This window comes from Podarcis filfolensis, assembly GCF_964270895.1.
Source record: "Podarcis filfolensis genome assembly, chromosome: 6".
NCBI lineage: Eukaryota > Metazoa > Chordata > Lepidosauria > Squamata > Lacertidae > Podarcis > Podarcis filfolensis.
Window position 1 is genome coordinate 44,349,004 of NC_139609.1, and position 21,919 is coordinate 44,370,922.

General features: G+C 42.1%; 1 protein-coding gene and 1 long non-coding RNA gene across 4 annotated transcripts in view; one reads left to right on the plus strand and one right to left on the minus strand.

Moving 5' to 3' along the window:
* The window catches only part of RAB3B (RAB3B, member RAS oncogene family), a 55,142-nt gene that overhangs the window by 21,477 nt on the left and 11,746 nt on the right, over positions 1–21,919 (plus strand). For all 3 annotated transcript variants that reach the window (XM_083619620.1, XM_083619618.1, XM_083619619.1), the window contains exon 3: positions 18,919–19,037. In XM_083619620.1, coding sequence (XP_083475746.1) covers positions 18,919–19,037 — 119 coding nt within the window. The remainder of the gene's footprint in view (positions 1–18,918; positions 19,038–21,919) is intronic.
* LOC310765085 lies at positions 1,946–10,189 on the minus strand. Its single transcript, XR_014549429.1, has 4 exons — positions 9,982–10,189; positions 5,862–5,967; positions 4,058–4,148; positions 1,946–2,557 (listed from the first exon to the last, which is right to left on the minus strand). It is a non-coding gene; the product is annotated as an uncharacterized lncRNA (long non-coding RNA).

Genomic DNA, 21,919 nt, shown 5'->3' on the forward strand with positions numbered 1-21,919 from the left:
ACGAGTAATGTCTGAACCATGCCAGGTCTATCAGTCGGATCAAACTAAGCACATACAGTGGTGCCTCTGGTTACGTACTTAATTCGTTCTGGAGGTCCATTCTTAACCTGAAACTGTTCTTAACCTGAAGCACCACTTTAGCTAATGGGGCCTTGCACCGCCACTGCTCGATTTCTGTTCTCACCCTGAAGCAAAATTCTTAACCCAAGGTACTATTTCTGGGTTAGTGGAGCCTGTAACCTGAAGCGTATGTAACCTGAGGTACCACTGTACTTTCAAGCACTTTCATAAATAGCAGTTGCGGCAGTGGCGGGTCTTTACTCTGGATTGGTATTACATGACACAGAAAGTGGACTCTTTCCTCCCTGCCCTATTTTCCTGCTGAAAGTTGGCTCCTCATATAGCTGTTTGCTCCCAAAGCTTCTGTTTGCTGCAAATATTTGCTGATTTGTTGCTATTAGGTATCTTTTAGACCATGCTTGGAAACAGGGAAGAGCGCTGCCATGATTGGAAACAAAACAGTGGCACTCACCTTCAACATTTGATGGTCTAACATACTGTGGCAACTTTGTCAAGGTCAGAATGTTGTTGGCATCTGTCTGTCTCGAGAGACAATGGAGTACACCTCTGGGGGTGAAGACAAACCGTTGGAGAACCACAGCGTCTGCTGTGACTGCAGAGACCAGTAAGTCATAACTGCTTCCTCCTGCGTTAGCAGCACTGAACTGATCTCTCTGAGGTGCAAGCTTGGGCAGTGTGTATGGAGATCCTGGGTTGCCCAGACGACAGCAGGGAATGCATATTTGACCCAACTCCTTTTATCATTATGTGCAAGAAGAGTGGTTCATTCTCTGCATCTTTCATAATACACCATCATGCTGTCATGCTATAGTAAACAGTCACCCGAACAAGCCCTACGAATCAGTAGGCAAACTTACCATCACTTCAGCATGGGGTATCTAAAAGGAGCCTCCTACAAGCATTGCTGTTGTGCAAATCTTGTGAATTTGGACCTACTGTAGAAGGAGTGTTATGTATCAGAAGTAGAGCAGGCTTTGAAATGCACTGTTCCTTATGCCAGATTTTCCTGTCAAACACCATGTTGTTTGCACTTCCAAATGAACTGCAGTCACTACTGAAAATCCCTGGGGCTGCACTTGTCAAACACTTTTTCTCCCTTCTGGAACCAGAAGCTCTTATACCTACCCTTTGTCCATGTCTCAGTTTTTCAGCTATGCTAATTCCTTATCACTTGCACAACCTCTAGCTGACAGTGACTCATAGCTAGAAAATGAAATGTGCATCTGTGATACAGTTATGGGAGTATCTTTTCATAGTAAGCAAAGAAGAGTCACAGGGAGATTCATGTCAACTTTTCTTAGACCACCAAGGGGAGAATGGAGCCTGAGGTAGAGAGGATGCAGACCTGGCATATCCAGGGAGACGGGGAGGGAGGATTGATTTCTGTCCAAATCTAAGGCTCTGGCTCTGGGGGAAGCAAGACCCTCAGAGTATTAATGCTGCCAGTCCTTCCATCATAGGCTCAGGTTGTATATATATGTGTGTGTAAATGAACCATAGACCATAAAGACACCACAGTCTCCAAAGGAAATACGAACCCTGGGCAAGTGCCTGGAACCCCTGGAAACTCTCAAAAATCTCACACCTCTCAAAAATTGGGGTGCCATGCAGCAATGGGGGGGAAAGCTCATTACTTTATCTGAGGGGGTCAGAAATACACAGCACTTATGCTACTACTGCTGATGGAGCTGCATTTCTGCTTTTTTTTAATAAACGAATGAGCAGAGTAGTCCCAACTGTTTTAAAAGCACATTCATCTTAATTTACCAGGTTGGGTTGTTATTTCAAGATTTCAGATCATATTGTGAATGTGCCTTCAAATCCAATAAGAATGTATTGGAAATGGTTCTGTAAATGAATGATAATTCATTTTATGTTGTCATGGTAGTTAACAATACCGAATGATTTTTAAGTCTCCTTTTATAAGTATCTTCAGAGTGTTCCCCCTACCCACTTTATGAACTTGAGACTAAGGATGCCTGTAGGATTTTTATTCACTTGTGTGTGGGTGACTAATGGATTTTTAATAGAAGTCACAAAAGGGAATGTGCATGAACATTATTTGGGGAAATATCTTATATTACTTGTGGAAAACAGCATGCAATATTGCCTTTGAAATTAAAATCCGGGAAGTTTGCTCAGGCATACCTATTTCAAAAGATGATTGAATTCATGTTCAGAAACAACGGGCAATATGTATCACTATTTTTATGAAGAGGTATTACTTTTAATGATGCAAGATTTTTCTGTCACACTAGCTTCCTTAAGATATTGATTGCAGGGTGGAAATAGAGGGCCAGATTCGGATCTCCAAAACTGAAGCAACTTCAATCCAGGAATTTTTTTCTGAAGGCTTACGTTCCTGGGATTAAGTTTATAATCTGATCCTGGTTTTATGTTCTCAAGGTAGTGTTCTTCCTTGATTTCCATTTTCACTCTGGTTCTCCTGTGTGAAGCAGTGGGGCCCAGTAGTTCCCTAACAGGAGACTGAGGCTGATCTGTTATGAATTTATTGGCTGGGGATTTTCTGTTTAATTGCTGCTCTGGAATCATTACTGATAAAGGGTGACTAATGAATCCAATAATTAACCAAATTATACTGGGCTTCTTGCATCTTTCTTTTTTTAAATAAAGAAATTGGAAATCAGCAATTGAAGCCTTCCTACCCCACCATCCACCCTCCCATCCCTGAACAAACAACTCATTAAGGCAATTACTCACTAATCCCCTAGCTGTGATAACAGGACAAGAAAACTGACAGAATCTGGAAAGGGAAAATATTAAATTTTAAAGCATGGGGTTCCTGGAAAGTCTTAATAGTTTTTTTTCTACACTGTCCTGACTTAAGCTGCAATTCTGTTTTTTTATAAAAAATAGAATAAAATGTCCCACAAAACATATTTGAAAAAAACATTGGGGGGGGACAGCCAAGTGCTACTTATAATTTATCAATGACAGGATGGTTTAGAAGTTCCTTCTGCTGTGTTACATGACACATTACTATCTTGCTTAATGCTTCTCATGGTACATCTCTTGCAGCTTTAACCTTTGCCTTCCTACTCTTGGGACAGGTCTGCTCCTCTTTCTAACTAAGAATTCCTTCATGGGATGACTTATAGGTTCAGTTTGGACATAGCTCTCATTTATAATTTAGTCTGACATGAATGAGCTTCAGGCTCGTGTGTCATCACCTTAAACCCCACTCCCAGGTGGTCATAAGAAGCAGCAGCTTTCATTTCCATTTTCAATGAGCCAGAGGTTATCATTGTGTCTCAACCCTTCATCTTAACCACGTTAATCTATGGCTTTGGAAAACAAGCCAACTTCATAAACCACCATTTGAAGCATGCTTCTTTCAACAAATCCTAGTTAAGAAGTCTGTGGCATCACTTCCCTCTACCCCAGAGGTCGGCAACCTAAGGCCTATGGGCGGTTCCAGCCCATGAGCTTCCTTGAACCAGCCCACGGCCGTTCCATGGATTGGCGTGGGGATTCCATGCTCCCCCCGGCGCCATTTTTTTCTTGCTGCGGGGACCAACTTCTGGGTTGGAAGAGCGCCAGAAATAGCATGTGCGCATGCGCATAGGCGCTCCTCCATCCTGGAAGGGTGGCGGAAATAGCTTGAGCACACGCACGGGCGTGCATGCTCCAGCCCACCAAGAGGTCTGCCAGGGAGTGGACTGGACCGGCCTCAAAAAACGTTGCCAACCCCTACTCTACCCCTAGTTTTATGGTAGATAGGGTGGTGCTTTTGTGCACATCCCCGAGGGGCAGGAGCAAGCCCAACTTGTTGAGTTAGGAGAGGGTGCTGAGTGGGATGCTTTAAAGAGCTCTTCTGCCCCAAGACATTGTCTTTTCAGCCTTCAGCACAGCTCAGCACCCACCTCCGAGGACACAGTGTTGGTTGCCAGTTGATAGGTCTGTGTAGGAACTTTAGATAGCGCTGCAGGGTTTTCCCCACGTACACCACACTTACCAGAAAGCGGACATATTAGTCTCATTTCTAGCCCATGTCACTGTTGTTTATGTTCATTCATAAGGGCACTCCAGCCCATATTCAGATTAATCTGTAATGGTGAAAAAAAATCTATGAAAGTTCACGTCTAATCACAAAATGACCATGTATCAATGTAGCTCAAGATGAGCATTTTAGGATAAAACACATTTAGAAATGCATACTTTAATGAGACTTAAATATGCATTTCAAATACATTTTATAATGAGACTAAAAGGCTCCATGTTTGTGTGCCCAACTCACCACACAAAGGCAGGAGGCTTGAGGGGCGGGGCAGGTGATACAGGCAGATGTTCCTCAGCACAGCTTTGTGAGAGCTATGAGGAACCGGGGTACATGAAAAGCTAGGAAGGGTAGCTTATCCGGAACGGTGAAAGAAGGGAGGCTGCTCTTTGTCTGTCTTACAGGGAACCAGGGCTGGATGGAGGGAGTTAGTTATATTGAAGGAGCTGAAAAAACCAGGGCTTGTACAATGCTAAAACATAGTTTAGTGTAGCATCCAAATGAGGCCATGGATGTGTCCAGTTTCAGATCCACCATGTTGGTACCTCTGGCACATTGCTGGCTTTGAGCTACTGTTAATTTTCTAGAGAAAGAAGTTGGGGTTCAAGTCTCGCAGGAATTACTCAGAAGTGAGGGCAGCACACTTCACACCTGCTGAGAAGCACTTTAATATATTTTATTTAACAAGATTTATATATCACTTAATTTGAAAACAAAGCACTGAACAGTTTACGTGAAATAATACAAAATATTCATGAGAAAATACCAATAAAAAGAACAATCTTAAAAGTAAAATTGTATGCCTGAGTAGACTTGCCTAAACAGAAAAGTTTTTAGCAGGCACTGAAAGCAATACAGTGGTTGCAATATTAATATTCTTACTTCATATGTTCTAAAGTTGAACTCTGGTACTGAAAACAGATGGTAAATTTAGAAAAACACATGAGATTGGAAAGAAGACCTAAGGGTACAGGTGAGAGCATAAGCTCTTTCCACCTTGTCCCAGCTGGCTTGATTCTCTCTTGAACTACAAGCTCCACTTGGCTAAAATGAAGATAGGGTCATAGGCCAAAATTAACAGGAGTGAGTGCTGCATCCATGGGAAAAGTGGTGTCAAAATAAAATGCCCAGCTATTCAGGTCACCTGGCCACTGGCTCTGATCTCAATTTTTCATTATACTTCTTGCCCCACCCTTTCCTTTTCTACATCTGGGTTCTCCACTGTGAAGCTTGGCACTTGTCTTTTGACCTTCAGGCTCTGCATGCGTTTTGTAGTGTTTGAGAAAAGGTCAGGTGTCACCGGACTTAAAACTGATGAATAATGTAATCTAGACCCTGTGAGCTTTCGATCTAGGCTGTATAATCACAAGTAAATATGAGCAGGCTTCATTATATCAAATATTTGGCTCCTGTTTTTGAAGTGGCTGCCAAAGTGTCAGAGCCAGAAACGTGTTTTTGAATTAAATGAAAAGACTTAAGAATGGTAGAAATGGCAGGCTGTTGCTGTTAGTGTCTACACTGAGGACTCTCACATAACATTATGCATGTGTGTCTGTGTAGGGTGTGTGTGTGTGCGTGTACACGCACACACACACACACACACACACACACACACACGCACACACATCCATGTATCCCTACAGGCTAACTTACACAGATACATGTATTATTATTGTATATTTACATCAGCACCTATAGGAATCCAGTCCTTTTTTTGAAATTAACATCTTTGATTGTCAATTTGTCATAATTCATTGCTCACCAATCCACAGTTAGAGAATGGAGACTCTGGAGTTCAGCCATAGCCTTCCCAGAAAAGGTGGTTTGGACAAGGGAACTGACGGAAGAGGGAAGTCACACTGGAGTTCCTTGGATAAAGGGAAACACTGGGAGTTACTCTGAGAACACAGCAGAGTTACTTAAGAGAACAGGTGCCTGAGGATGGAAGAGTTGGAGGAGCAAAGTTTGTGGAGAGGATGTGACAATGGGAGTGTGACTTTGCTCCTGCTTCTTGATCTCTTATCAGCTTTTAATACCATCAACCATAGTATCCTCCTGGCAGCAGCAGAGCTTCATGCTCCGACATCGGGGGGGGGAAGAGCCGGCGGGGGGGGGGGCTGTTGCGCGTCCTGGGGGCAGGGCACACCGCCTGCAGGGGCGTGGTGTCCAGCACGGGCTGCAGGGGCAGCCGCAATGGCACCCTACTGGGATCGCGCTGCCGGGGGCAGTGCACTCCCCCCGCACTCCTCTTCCTCTGCCAGTGCCTCCTGGACCAGTTCTGGGGAATGGGAAGTGGCTGCAGTCATACCTTCTGGACCAAGTCCAGAGAGTAACATTAGGAGAGTGTTTTTTGGCACCCTGGCAGCTACGTTATGAATCTGTTTTAGTCTATTCTCCCCCCCCCCCAAATAATTTTTATTAGTTTTCAATTACAAAAAATCCAAAACAGACCTCATTATATGCACATCGAAGCATAATACCAAATAAAATAACAATTAATCAAATATCCAATTATATAATTTGGGTGACCTCCCGCTTGCTGGATTACAGGTTCAGTAATTCTTTTTTCTTCTTCCTGCTTTCAACATGTTATTTATTCCAGTGTTATTCCAATCTTAATCATAGTCCCTTGTTCAACAGCTGCAATTTTTCTGTTTTAGTCTATTCTATTGTGGTTTTAACTTTTTTATGTTTTAAATGATGGCTGTAATTATTATTTTTTTAGTGATAATTTTTATCGTTTTATCTTTTTTGTTAACTCCTTTGAGGTTTTCTTCTACAGTCAAGCGGCTTGCCTCTTTTCCTACTGCTTTTTATTTTTTCTCTTTCACCCTCTATCACCATCTCCTATTTATTTTTCAGAAGTACATTTCTTCTGCTTAGTTCAAAAGTGGTGAACACCTGATAAAAGGATGCCGAGTATGAGACACTCCAGTATGTTAAATGATGAGTGAGAACAGATGTGGAAGTGGCTTGTGTTTTATAGCACATTTCCTGTGATGCAAAGGATTCATTTCAGACAAGACTGTTGTTTCATTAAAAATAAAATTGAGTAAACATAGTCCAACAAGCTAATGAGCCTTGTTGAGCTCATTTTAAATGAAGCTTCAGAGATATCATTTTTGTAATCAGTGCAGGATGAATTTCACTCAACATAATAGATAAGCCACAATATGTTGACATTAGGACTGATGGATCTGCTCGATATCCATTGGTTTCACCTATAATTTATTTATTAAATGAGCCGTTATTCTGAAGTATCCAAGTCTTAAAAGGCTTTTCAGACAATCAGAATAACTTGAGTGAGTTCCGCTCCTGATCCAATACCCTGCTTGCACATGACAGACCATGCAGGTTGTGGTGCGTAGCCTTACTGTAAGGAGAGATGGGGAAATTAGCCTTCCCACTGAGCATTTCTGGGTGAGCATGTTTATGTAGGCTTCCGATAACACTTTGGTGCTGGTGTTAAACAGTGTAGAAGTGTAAGGAAATAATGAAATAAAGTTACCTGAAAAGTTGGGGCATTGCATGGGGAAGTATGAATCTCATCTCTTTTTGAGCTTAACTACAAATAATAGTTAAGCACTCCTAGTTGGAGGACGGTTTGGGTTGTATCCAACTAAGATCTACTCAGAGTAAACCCACTGAAATTAATAGACCTAAATTTGTTACGTCCATGAATTTCAGTGGGTCTGCTCTGAGTATGAACTACCATTTGATACAGCCCACTGAATTTTATGAGTGACTCACGAAATGTTGCAGTTTGAACTTGAAGAAAAGTTGATAGTCCTGTAACAGAAGCAATGCCTTAAGGGAAAATGTCAAGAGTCCTATTCAACCAACATATAAAAGTGATGTGCTTACTACTCTTCTAACTGCTAAACTAGAAAGCCAGAGGCAAATCTAGTGCTGAAATGACTTAAAAGAGAAAGAGCCCCTGGCTAATAGAGCTCTTTTCAAACCTCAGTCCACTAGGGCTACAATCTTGTGTTCTGCCACTCACAATTTCTTGAACTCACCTATCATTGTGCCTGGAAATGAACTACAGTCAGAGCTAAAGATCCTGCAAAGGTCATTGCCAACATCCTTTTCCTCCAGAGTATGGAATTCAACCCGGATAGATCAAGCTTTTCCTCCTACTAGGAGAAATGAGGTGTGGATTTGGATGGACTGCCCTGTGCTTTGTTTCAGAACCAAAACCGCCCAAGACATTTTGCTGCCTGAGGCAAAGGACAAGATCATGTCCCAGTCATTTGACATACAGAAGCTGATCAGACTGGCAGCTCAGGCTTATTTTGACATGGGTGATGGGCCAGCATCCTCTTGAGGGCATCAGGCTACTAGACATGTGCACACACATTTTTGTCTCCTGACACCTCACTACACTGCTCCACAGCACCCATCACCGGAGACAAGTATCTCACGCTGCCTGATGGTAGGATCATGGTTAAGAATGTTCTTAGTTTCAGTGAATAAAAACTGAAACTAGAATTGTAGTCTGTGCACAATTCTTAGTTCTTCTTCGGCTGTAGAATTCAGTTGTGATGTTTGAGTGTATTTTGAGAACTGCACAGTATACACAAGAGTAAAGTGAATCTGTAGGAAGTGAGAATGGAGCTCCTAGGAACACACAGAAGAGACATGTTGAATAAATAAGACTTAGGATAGCAGAAAGAAAAGGTGGAAATTATTAGTGGAACAGTCAATAATTAAGGCAAATGCAAGTTAATCTATAAAGCAGGGGAAATGTTTCAGATGCTTCTGTTTTAAGACACTGAGATTTTTGGTCACAGCATTTGACTACCCTTGTCAAAGATAGATCTTATTTTAGAATTTTCAATAAAGAAAGTTCCAGGCAAAGTTTCAGATGTTCACAGATCTAGGAAGGAAATAGAAAAAACAGTCATTTATTTTAAGCCAACTGGAGGGGTTGGGTGGAGAAAATGTAGGGAATGGTTTTCACAAAGGTAGCTTTAAATAGAAAGACAAAAATTACATCAACGTAAAGGTGAGTTGCCTAAAATAGTCTGTGAAATGACAGATCTTTCCCATATCCCCACAGGCAGTAATAACCACATGGCAGGCTGAAACATAGCCTCCGAACCAAATTGTTGAAAAGGGACAGAAGCAGTTTTGACAATGGTATATTGCAGGGGTTTTTAGCATTTTGGGGTCCATGGCTCCCTTGACTAATTACGTTCTTTCTGCGGCACCCCTGTGGGGCTCAGGAGCCCAGTTACAACACGCCTTACCTGCAGAGCCGGCAGCCCTTCACCCCTTTTCGAGCACCATCCCTAGAGGAGTGTTTCCTCAGCCTCCTCTCCTCTTCCCTCTCCTTGGGAGTCCTCTGGGCAGCTGCTACTTCCGCCCCTGGTCTCTGAGCTACGCCCCCCCCGTCCCAAAGAGAGTTGCCTCCTCACACTGCCCCACAGGGGCCTGGGAAGCACCCCCTGGCCAGCCCCAGAGGGACCATTCGCCTGGGGTACTTGTAGCCAGGGCTGTTGCAACAAAGATCTGTGCAAGCCTTTGAGAGGCAGAGACGCGAGAAGGTATCAGAGGGAAGGAAAGAGGGACAGAGGCCAGTGTTGTCCACAGCACCCCGAACATCATTGAAGACACCCCAGGGTGCCACGACACACGACACACACTACTATGTGGTACCGGCTGGAATGCAATCTATCATACAAGGATAAAAATCACATATACTGTTCCACCCAATTTGGCCTCTGGCTCGCTCTGCCCACCACCAACATGCACCTCCCTAAAAGTTGGCTGTGAAGGAAAAACGTTCTCCACCCCACCCCTATACAAAGTAAATAATATGTGACATGTGGATCCAGCTGCAGGTTTTCATAACTAATACCTCTGAAAATATAACTTACTTAAAAGAACTGAGAGGAGACGCTTCTGCGTTGCCACTGGAAATCCCAGAGGAGGAGTGTGGGCCGAGTTCATTTATGACCTTCTTGAACATGGGTGAGCTTGGAACATTCTCAGCCAAAATGCCACATTCCCTCATGAACCACCTTCTGGAGGCTGTGTGCCTGTGGTGGTTGGGGTGGGATGTGACTCTTAACTTTGTAGGGAGGGGTACATTCCTGCCATGCCATGCCTACATCTCTCTCCCTTCTCCATCCAAGTCAGCAAAGAGGCATTATAATAGTTGAAGAACACATTCTGGCCAGGCAAGAGCACTTGAGGGCCTAGAGCAAGGCCCATTAGGGGTGTGGCTTGGTGGATAGAGAGGCCTGTGGGGCCTTTTGGTTTGCAACACCTGTTCTTGTCTATATATATTTGGGGCCCATGCATCTCCCAGTCCAATTTAAACCAGCCTTTAGCTTGAAATGAGAAATTTCCCAAACGCTATACAGTGTGGTGCCAAACTGCAAGCAACAGCTATGTTTTCCCTGCAGATATAACTGCTGCATCTGCTCAGTGTGAATCAATATCCCTTACCTCCTTCAGACAGGTGGCGGCTTGGCATTTTTAAATAAATAAAGGAAAAATACGTCTGTATCTAATACTGCTGTTATGTCTTCCTTTCAGAATTTGAAATAATTACTTACCCAAACATGGTTTGTACTACCCTAGTCACAAACTGATCATTCACATTGATTGCTTCACCCTCCGCACCACTCATTTCTTGTATATGCTAACAGTTTCCACTGTGCTTTGGTGCTAAAGAGAAACCGATGCAGTCAAACCCTGAATAGAATCAAAATGTATTTTTGCATCTTGTGGCACAGCGTGCTTTAATAGTGAAGACAGAAAATGGCATCCATTTCAAATTGCTGGAGTTTTAATCCCTGTGTATAAACACACTTTTCAATCAGTTTAGAAATCAGCATTAAAGAAAGAGCAGCAATCTTACAGTCTGATCCTAACTTCATCTCACAGATGCCAATTCCACTGATATTCAAGGAATTTATTTTCATGCATATGTAGGTTTTATGACCCAAATCTGCCCCCACATATACATACACTTCACTATGTATTCTGTTGTAGTTTTTTTTCCTTCACAGCACTGTTTCATAAATCCTGTAAAATCTGTAACAGGCCAGTAAAGTGATAATCAGTGTCAGAAGATGTTTGAGAAGGAAGCAGCTGTGTTTTCTACCTCACTTGCTGTTTGATCGGCTGAACTGGCAAGCAGTAGCTAATCCCTTCTGTATTCTCAAAGCAGCAGCACACCCCCCCCCCCCGCTAAAAAAAACCTTAAGCATTTTCTGTGTGATAAGTCTTAATCAGATTTTCATAGCCCAGTTCTGTATTGAGATAAGAGAAGTACTGTACTTTATATTCACAAGTCACTCCCATCCCTTCATTGTCACAGGCCCAACTTTGTACTGATTTTGTGGCATTTAAAATGAGGAAATAGAGAAAACAAACTACCATTTTGACCTGTGTTTACTTTCCATGTGACAAAAATGGCCCCCATATCTTCCATGTTGGACCAATCTGTGGCTATATACACGTTAGTAGGGGACATGGGTGGCACTGTGGTCTAAACCACTGAGCCTCCTTGCTTGATCTCCCTGTGGTTTTGTGAAAATGAATGATTAGTTGTTAGAAAGAGAGAAATCACACAATTAATTCCTTTGAAATGAAGTGTTTTCAGAAGAGCTAAGCTCTGTAGCGACTTTGACATTTTCTGGTAGTGACCGGGTGGGTGTGGGGTTAATTTGCTGCTGCTGGCAGGTGAAATCAGAAAGCAGCTTTCAAAGTGATTCATAACATCACTTGCTTCTCATAGTAGCCATTGACTCATCCTCCCCTCCCCTGAATATTTCTATTTCTAGATTGTAGCAGGAACAAAGGTTGACCAGTGCCCACCAACATAATTCTTTGTTGCTAATTTGGTAGATTTCGGTGAGGGCAATGTGGGACATCCAAGTAAAAACTGAATACTTAAAATGTTTCATTTGGTATGCTGTTCCGTATTATTAGTGTTGTGCGTCCTTTGGGTTTTGCAGAGTACCATGAGCAAAACAAAAACAAAACCCGAACAAGAAGTCCTTGCTCAAAGGAGCTTTTAATTTACATTTTAAGCATGGGGTGGGGGAAGAGGCAATGGGAGGCAGTAGGGAAGGGAGATGCAAAAGTGGCAAGACATGAGCAAACACAGTTATAAACTGAATGATTGCTGCTGCACTTCGAACAAAAGCAAAGGTGGATTTTGGAAAAATAGAGTGTTGTCTGGTGAAGGGGTCCACAGGTCAAGGAAGATCACTGTAGAGAACTCCAGTTGAGCAACTTTTGACAACAAAGGCTAGAAGTGGACTGAGGCCGCCTGAGTCGCAGCTTCCATTCCATCTCTCTCCATATGAATATCCATTTGTTTTCCCACCTGAGAGAGGACAACCCCTCAAAATGCTGAAGCTATTGTATTCACTTGCCACTTCAGAAGCAAGTGTCATGGACTGACTGGATGCAGAGCAGTGGTGGGAGGCACCAACTGAGGAACCCCAAAGGGAAGGCGGCTCAGAGCCAGGGGATTGGTGGTGGGACGGCGATGAGTAGTCAGTGGGAGAAAAAGGAGCAGACTGGGAGGAGGAGGAGGAGGAGGAGGTGTCGGAAGCAGGGTTAGGGAGCAGGAAGAGCCTGTGGCAGAGAACAGTCCAGAATCGGAGGCAGAAGCAGGGGCAGGGTGCCAAGAGGCAGAGTGGAGGCAGGCCACTGAAGAAGCCAGGGAGTTTCCCCCTCCTGTTGTGACCAGCTCCCCTCCCCCTGGGAATGGGGGAATGGAGAAGGTGGAGCAAAGAGAGATAAGACAAAGGAGCCTTAGGCTACTGGGGAAGGAACCAGGGGAGGAAGCTTAGAGAGCTGTGGGAGGGCAGGGACATTCAGTCCTCACAACTGCCTCAGTGGGGCAAGACCTACTGGGAAGTGTTGCTGCGATCACTCGGTCTGTGTGATTTTGGTTTCTTTGAATAAAGAGTTAACTTCACTGACGCCAGATGTTTTATTGCTGAGCTGCCTCTGACTTTGGCTCCTGACAGCAAGGCATCATGGGAGAGATGAGAATTAAGGGATGGTTGTGAGTAGTTGGAGTTGACATTCCAACATATACTAATTGAAAAATATATAGACTTATGCCGGTCTAGTTATATATACATCTTTCCTGCTACCACCACAAATGCATGTCCATCTGCCACTAAGAATCCTTCCTAACAACCCTAGGATTGTTCAAGTGTGTGTATGTAGAAGTGTGTGTAGAACTCCTGCTTTTATCCATTCTGTTGCAAGTGTGGCTTGTCCTTTTTGTCATTTCATTCCTGGCTGCCACAAATGCCTCCTCTTGCTGTAAATGAAGTGTGATTTAAGTGTGTGAATGAAGAATTTCTTTAGTGCTTTCCACTACCTATATGAAGTAGATTCACATCCATCATTTCACTCAAATTATGGGGAAAGTCCTATTTTCAGACCTTTAAAGGTGGACTCTGTGGGACTATCACTAGGCACTGCAAGCTGGTTGATTAATAGCTATGGGCTTATTTTAATCGATAAGGGTGAATTTTAATTGGCTGGGTTGTTTTGGTTCTTGTGTGTCACCACAACAGAGAATTGCAATGAAATGATGAAAGATGGCCTATCTTCCTAACACTGAGTTTAGCATCCTTCAGGATCTCTAAAAAGCACCTATATTGAGGTTTTGGTGAAGAAACTTAAAGCAATGAATTAACCAATTCATTGGCTGAAAGGCTTTCAGTTAATCAACTACACTTCTTTAATTGGTGGAAGCCCTAACAGCTGAGCAAAGGTTCACATATATATAACCAAGGTCCACATTCTTTGATTGGATAAGTATTCGTATCCAAACTGAATGGGATTTCCAGTAAGGCTGTGTACATGGGGGCATTATCTTGCAGATGGGTCATTCAGATCCATTTTTTAATGTATGTGCAAAGAGCACATTAGGGTCAGCACACGTGTGTTTTCATTCAACACATTAATTGCATATTCTGCTGCTTGCCATTCACACCAATGGGTGGAGTTCAGCAGAAAATATGCCAAGTGTTTCATGCCCCCCTCCACCTCTTGCCCCTTGATCACTCCTCCCCTTCCTCTTCCAGTTACCTTACAGGAGTAAACTGTAGTTTGTTCTTTAAATAAATAAATATTTATTTTTAAACAGAATTGCAAAAGATCTGTAATATTAAAATCAAATTGTAGCTACTTGGTGATTTGAGTGGGGTTTATGTGTGTGCTGGGCTTTCTGCAAATTAAGGTAATTTCTCCCTTCCAGCCTTCGCCAACTGATATCCAACTTCAGCTTCGTGAACCTTAGGATTCAGTCATGTTCATGAGAGGAGGGAGGGGAATTAAAATCAGCCCTGAATCTTGCTGTTTTTTCAAACTTCTCCAAGAGTCTCCTGCAGCATTGGAGAGGCTTGCTGGAGTGAGTGAGTTAGTGTCTGTCTTTTGGAGATATTTGGGGGAGAATGATGAAAAGAGGCTGGACTGATGAGATTCCTTTCCCTTTTTCAGCAACATAATTGGATTCCAAGGTGCTTTAAGCTGAAGTTGGACATCAGTTCAAGAAGGCTGTGAGAGAGGAATTACTTTAATCTACAGAAAGTCTGGCACATGCGTAACCCCTACATTCAGAGCATTAAGCAGCCCTAAGCATTTGCTTTTATTATTACAGAAGTAGGAGTATGGCAACAAAGGCCGCTTGTTGAAACATCAGCACTGTGGTTGGGGAGAAATTCGGTTGAGTTTGCATTCAAGGGCAAATCTATCAAATTTGCACTGTCTGAAAAATTTATTGTTGGCTTCTGTCTGTATCAATAAAATGGAGTGTACTTCTGGGGGTGAACTCAAATAGCTGGAGAATCACAGCACCTGCTGTGTCTGCAGGGACCGGTATCTCATAATTGCTGCCTCCTATGCTGTTTTTGCTGCGTTAGCAACACCAAACTGATCTCTCTAGGGTACAAGCTTGAGCAGTGTGCTGCCCTGATGAGAATACCCACCTCTTGGCCTCACTGATGTGGTCCAAAGGAAAGCAGAGCAATACATTTGGCTGCAGGAGCCGATGGAAGGAGGCAAACAATGTGCCATCCAATCATCTTCGGAACTCCACTCCTTACAAAAAAAGTGTACATTAGTCAAAACAGCATACAAAAATGTGTTTATTAGCAGAAAATCGCACTTAAATGCAATGTTGATAGACCACAGCTCTCATCAGCTCTCAGCCAGCATGACCAATGGCCAGGGATGATTGGAATTATTCTCCAACCATAGAGCCACAGGTTCTGCCACCCCTGCCCTTAAAGCTCTTTTGGCAGTTGCTGAATTTCCTGGCTAAGTTATCTGAGGCGTAAGGACCTTTCAGTCTCCGTCACCCCCTGGAGTGGGTAGAAGAAAGAGGAGCCTTCTCTATTAATCATATTCAATGCCTGAAACCTTTTAAAAAGCGGAGCTTGAAAACCTGTACACTGCCATTTGATTTTTTAAAAATACCACCAGCACAAACCTGAACACAGCAGGGAAGAAAAGGTGCTGTACACATCAGGTGTGCGCCTCCAAGATAAGGCCCTCGTTTTTTTCTGCTGCTGTTTCAGAGCATCTCTCTGATTGCTGAGAAATGGATGAAATATGTGCAAATGGATTTTTTAAAAAACAAACATGTATTTGTAAACACTTTGAATGTCTGGTCTACAGGTTGCACTTTGAGGGGAAACAGATTAAAATGCTGTCAAAGCTTTCTCACTTCTAGGTTGCCAGTTCAGCTGGAGAGCCATCTCAGAAAACAAGACCTTATTGTCATAAAACTGCTAAGCAGTCTGTTCCAGTAATTCTCAAATATTTTCAAACCATCACCTCTTGAGGCATCGTGGAGGCCAGAAAGATTAATTGCAACCACTTTGAATAACTGTTAGGAAATAGGATTACTGGGTTGTCCTCAAAAGTGTCATGATTTCTCTGCATATCCCCCCACCCCCAAGATTACCTCAAGGTAAAACATATCTGCCTTCAACAGCCAAACGCTAACTGCAGGTCTTCCATTTTACGTTGTCATGAGTAACAACAGGCAGACTGAATTATTATAATAGTTGCCATGTGTGGAAAATTTTCCAGTGGAAAATTAACTTCTTTTACCAGACACCAGTCCAAAGTGATGTGATTGTTAGAGTGTAACATGGACATTCCTAGTACAACAGATATTGATAGCAATAAGGGGCAAACCTTATCTGAAAACATACTATTTGTCTTTTGTTTTTTAATTTTGAAGTACTGTATTGTTTTTGATTTTTTCACTGGAGACATTCAGTGTTTGCTTAGGCACAAAGGTGCTCAGAATAATATACGTATGATTAATCCTCAAAGCAAAATTAGAATCTCATGAAATGTTTCCCATCGCATGTATATTTCTATCCCTTTCCATAACCCAATAGGTTATCAGAATTCCCTAGCAGTGTATTGATGTCATAAGAAGGCCATGAGGGTGGCAGACTTACACTCAGGAGTCACTGTTTATGGAAGCAAGTAGCTCATTTAACCAGACATTGGGGAAATAAAGTGGTAGGGAGACGGTGTCGCTCAGATGAATGCTGCTTGTTCTCTTCTGATGACGCTTCTGCAAATATTACAAGATCTGGAAACCCTACAAATACAATGATAACATAAACAGAGGAGTTGTGGTGCCTTTTGTGATCAGGTGAAGCGCTTGGGGATGCTGCAGGACCCGGTCCTCCTTTTTGAAGGGTAGGCTGAGAAGAAAACCCAAAAATGCTAAAAGGGTTTTCAGGAAACGGGTAACAGAAATCATTTTATTGGGAAACAGAAACAGTGCTATCGGTTGAAGGGTGAAAGAAAGGCACAATGATTTTCTGTATAATGTTGCTAGGGAGAGAAATCAAAGGAGCAGAGCTGTTTCTATTTGTTTAACTATGGATATTCACAGACACATACTAAATATACTACTTCGTCAGATATTGCGCAAGTGGCACCTAATATGTCTCCTTTAAAAGAGACAGAAAATATCAAGGTAGAGGCAGTGGGCAGGGAATGAGAACAACCCAACTGAAAATACTGAGGCACTTACCACTACTTTGCAACTTCAACGATGGCAGAAGCTTGATATAGATAAAAAGCAAAACCTCTATCAGATGAATTAAAACTTGAGCTGCTCACGCAATGCTGGACCCCTACAGCAAGTTATGACCAAGCATGATAGTACAGGTCCAAAAGCATTTCCCCATGCATGACTATACTGTATAAATATTCTTGGTTAGCACACTCTGATGTTTTGGTACAGCATTCTGTTTTTCCCCAGCCAGCAGCACAAGGGGTGCAAGTCACGTTCATTACCAAAATTTGTACCAGGTACAAAGGCATCAACGATGCTGTGAGAAAGCACTCACAGAGAGAATGACAGGGGTTCACCTCAAGATTCTTCCAACTTCCTTTCTGCCCTGAACAGGGAAAAGGTTTCAATTGAACAGTAATTTAATAAGTCATATGTAAGACTTGTAGATGTCTCGTTCTTGGTCAGACACTGCCAGTTCAGACCCCATGAGCATATATGTGAAATAATAATTATTATTATTGCCCCTGTATGTATTACTTTATATTTGTTTGCATTGAATTGCATTTGTTGTTACTTCCCATTCACTCAGTTTGGAGAGGCCGTTTTGGAGCGCTTTGCAATCTCTTTTCATTTTAATGATGCCAAACAATTTGGTATCTTCACCAAACTTGGCCATGTCACTGGTCACCCTTAACTCTAGGTTTTTTTATGAACAATTTAGAAACCACAAGTTCCAATTCTGATCCTTCAGGCAACTGTACTTTCTATATTCCTCCATTGGAAAAACTGTCTATTTGGTCCTACTCTCTGCTTCCTGTTACTTCACCTATTCCTGATCCACATGAGGATGTTGCCCCTTATTTCATGACTGCCCAGCCACAGTCCTGATGGAAATCACTCCCATGCTGCCATTAGCAATACCAATGAAAGCTCCCAATGGTGTCCCATCTCCCTTCCCTAAATCTTTATTCACTGATAATCAGCCTTCACATAATAATGTTTTTTAGCTCTATGGTCCAGTCTGGACAGGGCTGATTTTTCAGTGCTCTAGTCATGTTTTTATCCTGTGCAAAACCTATAGATGCAAAATGCCAATACAGAAATGATTTGAGAGGATTCCAAGAAACACAACACTTTTTGACAAAGGTCTGATTAGGTTCTTTGTTGTGCAAGGTTTTATTATATCTATTATTTAGTATTGTATTTATGATAACTTTGTAATTTGTTTGTTGTTGTTTTCCATTTCCATATTGTAAGGAAGCTGGTTTAGAAATCCTTAAAACAATCAATCAATCAATCAATCAATCAATCAATCAATGACCTCATTAAGGAAAGAAGTGTGGCAGGCCCTCTGCTGTTTGTGGCAGACAGAGCATACAATAAAATCAAGGATGTACACATAAGTATACAAGTTGCTTGCATGCTGGTGACTGGGCGTTAGAAGAAGAAGAAAATAGTTGGTGAGGTTAAGTTTACCATACCTCAAAGTCAGACCAGTATGAGTCTATGTTACTTTTTCTTTCATGGATCATAGTAAAGGAAAAATGCATTAGGCAACATTTATCTTTATTGACCTCTCTAGTTCATGTACAAGAATAATACTGATACTGGTATTCAGACAAAGCAATAAATGCCAATTTTCCTACAAAGAGATTGCCTCTACATAAGTAAAACTTAATTTATGAAGTGCCCCTCATGCTGATAAGATCAATGGGATTACCGGTATGCTGTTTTCAGCAAGAGTACTTGATGCCTAATGCTTCTGTTTCTTGTTGTTGTTTAGGATACTGCTGGACAAGAAAGGTACAGGACAATTACCACTGCCTATTATCGAGGAGCAATGGGATTTATCCTTATGTACGATATTACTTGTGAAGAGTCCTTCAATGCTATTCAGGACTGGTAGGAACAGATAATTGCTACTTCTGTAATGGTTTCATTTTCTGGTTACCATGCAATCCACTCAGTGATCAACTCACACCACATCGTATAAGAGGAAAGAAGGAAGCTCAAGAGCTTAACAAAACATAATCACAATCAAATTATTAATACTACTATTAATGACTCTGCCTGAGTCTATAAAAAATGCACACGCTCAATTTAAAAAGTTTCTAGCCCAGTCCTGCATTTCTTTACTCATAAATAGCTGCCAACGAATTTAGTAGAACTAATACTGAGTAAATATGCACAAGATTTCAGCCTTATCCTCAAAGATGCTCCATTACTGCACATCAGGACAGTTTTTCCGCCCTGGAACAATTTTTCAGCCAAATTATTCTACTGATGGCATTAATTGCCAAGCCCGAAGTTCATTTCACAATGTCAGTGAACATCAGTCCTATCTAATGTTTATTTATGAGATCACAGTGTCATTCCAATTATGCAGAAAGCTTATGTATTACCAGAAGCTATACATCACTTTACCATCTGTGTGACAGTACGTGGTCCAACCTTCAAACACTGCAACAACCTTTCCAGAAAAAATAATTCTCATTCTAACCATCTGATTCTGATCCAGTGTAGCTGATTAGATGTAAAGTTCAGAGGGAGAAGCATGTCTTATACCACTGGCCAAAGAGCTTGGAACCAGCCAAGACTCCAGCTTACAGGATCTCTCAAATGACTAGCCCTTATAGCAAAATACATTTGAAAGCACGTCAAAGTGCAAGTAGATAAACAGGTACCACTCTGGTGGGAAGGTAAATGGTGTTTCCGTGCACTGCTCTGGTTCGCCAGAAGCGGCTTAGTCCTGCTGGCCACATGACCCGGAAGCTGTATGCCGGCTCCCTCAGCCAGTAAAGCGAGATGAGCACTGCAACCCCAGAGTCATCCACAACTGGACCTAACGGTCAGGGGTACCTTTACCTTTAAACATCTTGAGCTAGGTTCCTTAAAGTACCTAAACAAGGCTGCAATCCTAATTAATCTTACCTGGGAGTAAGACCCATCAAATTTCATTAGACTTCTGGGTAAATACAGATGGGATTGTGCTGTTAGACACCAGTAGCCAGATCAAAGGAGCTTGCCTTCTGTGCTATCATGCTAGCCAACTATGAACAGCAGCATTTGTCTTGCTCTCTGCCACCAGTGTAGCTGGCCAAGAGATGCTGTAGCTGATTTACACATCTGTCAAATGACACAAGTAAAAATGGCAGAGAAATCCAATGCAGTTTGCATTTAAAGACAAACATATCTAATTTGCATTTCATGAAACAATATGCAAACTGAAACATAGCCACACTTGACTGGAGAAGTATATTGCAAAAGTTAGAAAAGTGTGTGTGTGTGTGTGTGTGTGTGTGTGTGTGTGTGTGTGTATTAATGGCTGTATTTCGGTTTGCGTATTGCTTTGGAAGGTGCAGATTTGGTTGATTCACCTCCAAATATGAACTGAATCAAATTTGTTTCCCATCCCTACCTGGGAATAAGCCACACTGACAATGAGCCATATATAGGATTACTGTTTTAATGGTGTCAATCAACTTTGACAGACAGTAGTACATATGCATTACAGTAAGAAAACTTGACTGTTAGTCTATTTCCCCAACTCTCTTCTAGCACCAAAAAATAGCCAGTTCAAATTAGTAAAAGTGTCTGCTTGCTGACAAACTGTTTTTATTTTTTCCATTATAGGGTTGCCACATTGTTTTAAAACTCCTCTGACTTTTAAAACACCTTTGTATATAAAAATTCAACAAGTGCAGCTTACCCCATCGTAGTGAAGCAGATGGTGAAAGTACACCCATTGAATTTCTGCCTGTCAGACAGCTGTTAATGATATGGAAACCAGAAAAAAGTAGCAACTCTGTCTCTGTGACTGCCAATATAACACTTCCCTAGAAGCTGACATCCTTTTCTCCTTTAAATCACACCTCCTTGTAATAATTATTCCACACAGCACAGTAGCAGCTCTAATTAGAGCTATGGCTTTCATTAAATGAGAAATATTTTTCTTGTAGTTCAGTTGTACTATGTCAATTAGGATGAAGTGATCACTGCCCTCTCTAATGCATGCAGACAGAGTCAAACCTTCCCCATTAGTCGGCGTAATAGGATCATTCTGGGTCAGAAATACACTGTGCAACATTATTTGAAGCCTATGCCTATGTAATCTACAAAACGATATTGCTTATAATCGAATTCGAGACATTTTAGGGTAGATTTTGTTTACTGTGTCTCCATCATGTGACAACGGGGGGGGGGGGGGGAGGTAGGGAAGAGAAATTTCTGCAGTAGAGAAGTAAGCTCTACCCATTTCAATTGAAATGTAATATTAAGGGCCAGTCTTATGCTGCACTGCTGTATACACTTCTCAGGAGATAAATCCCATTGAATTCAGTGGGATTTGCCATTGAGTAGATATGAATCTCCTGCCAACCTAGCAGTTCAAAAGCACCTCAAAGTGCAAGTAGATAAATAGGTACCGCTCCAGCTGGAAGGTAAACGGCGTTTCCGTGTGCTGCTCTGGTTCACCAGAAGCGGCTTAGTCATGCTGGCCACATGACCAGGAAGCTGCACGCCGGCTCCCTCGGCCAAAAAAGCGAGATGAGCGCCACAACCCCAGAGTCGGCCATGACTGGACCTAATGGTCAGGGGTCCCTTTACCTTTACCTTAGATATGAATAGGACTGTGCTGTTATTAGAGTTGGGGGAGGGAATTCAGTTCAGATTGCATTTAAAGGCAAACCCACCTAATTCGCACTTTCAGAAACAACATGCAGACCAAAATGTAGCCATCCTTCAAACTGCACAAGATATGGGGAAGTGTTTGATTATTTAAAACT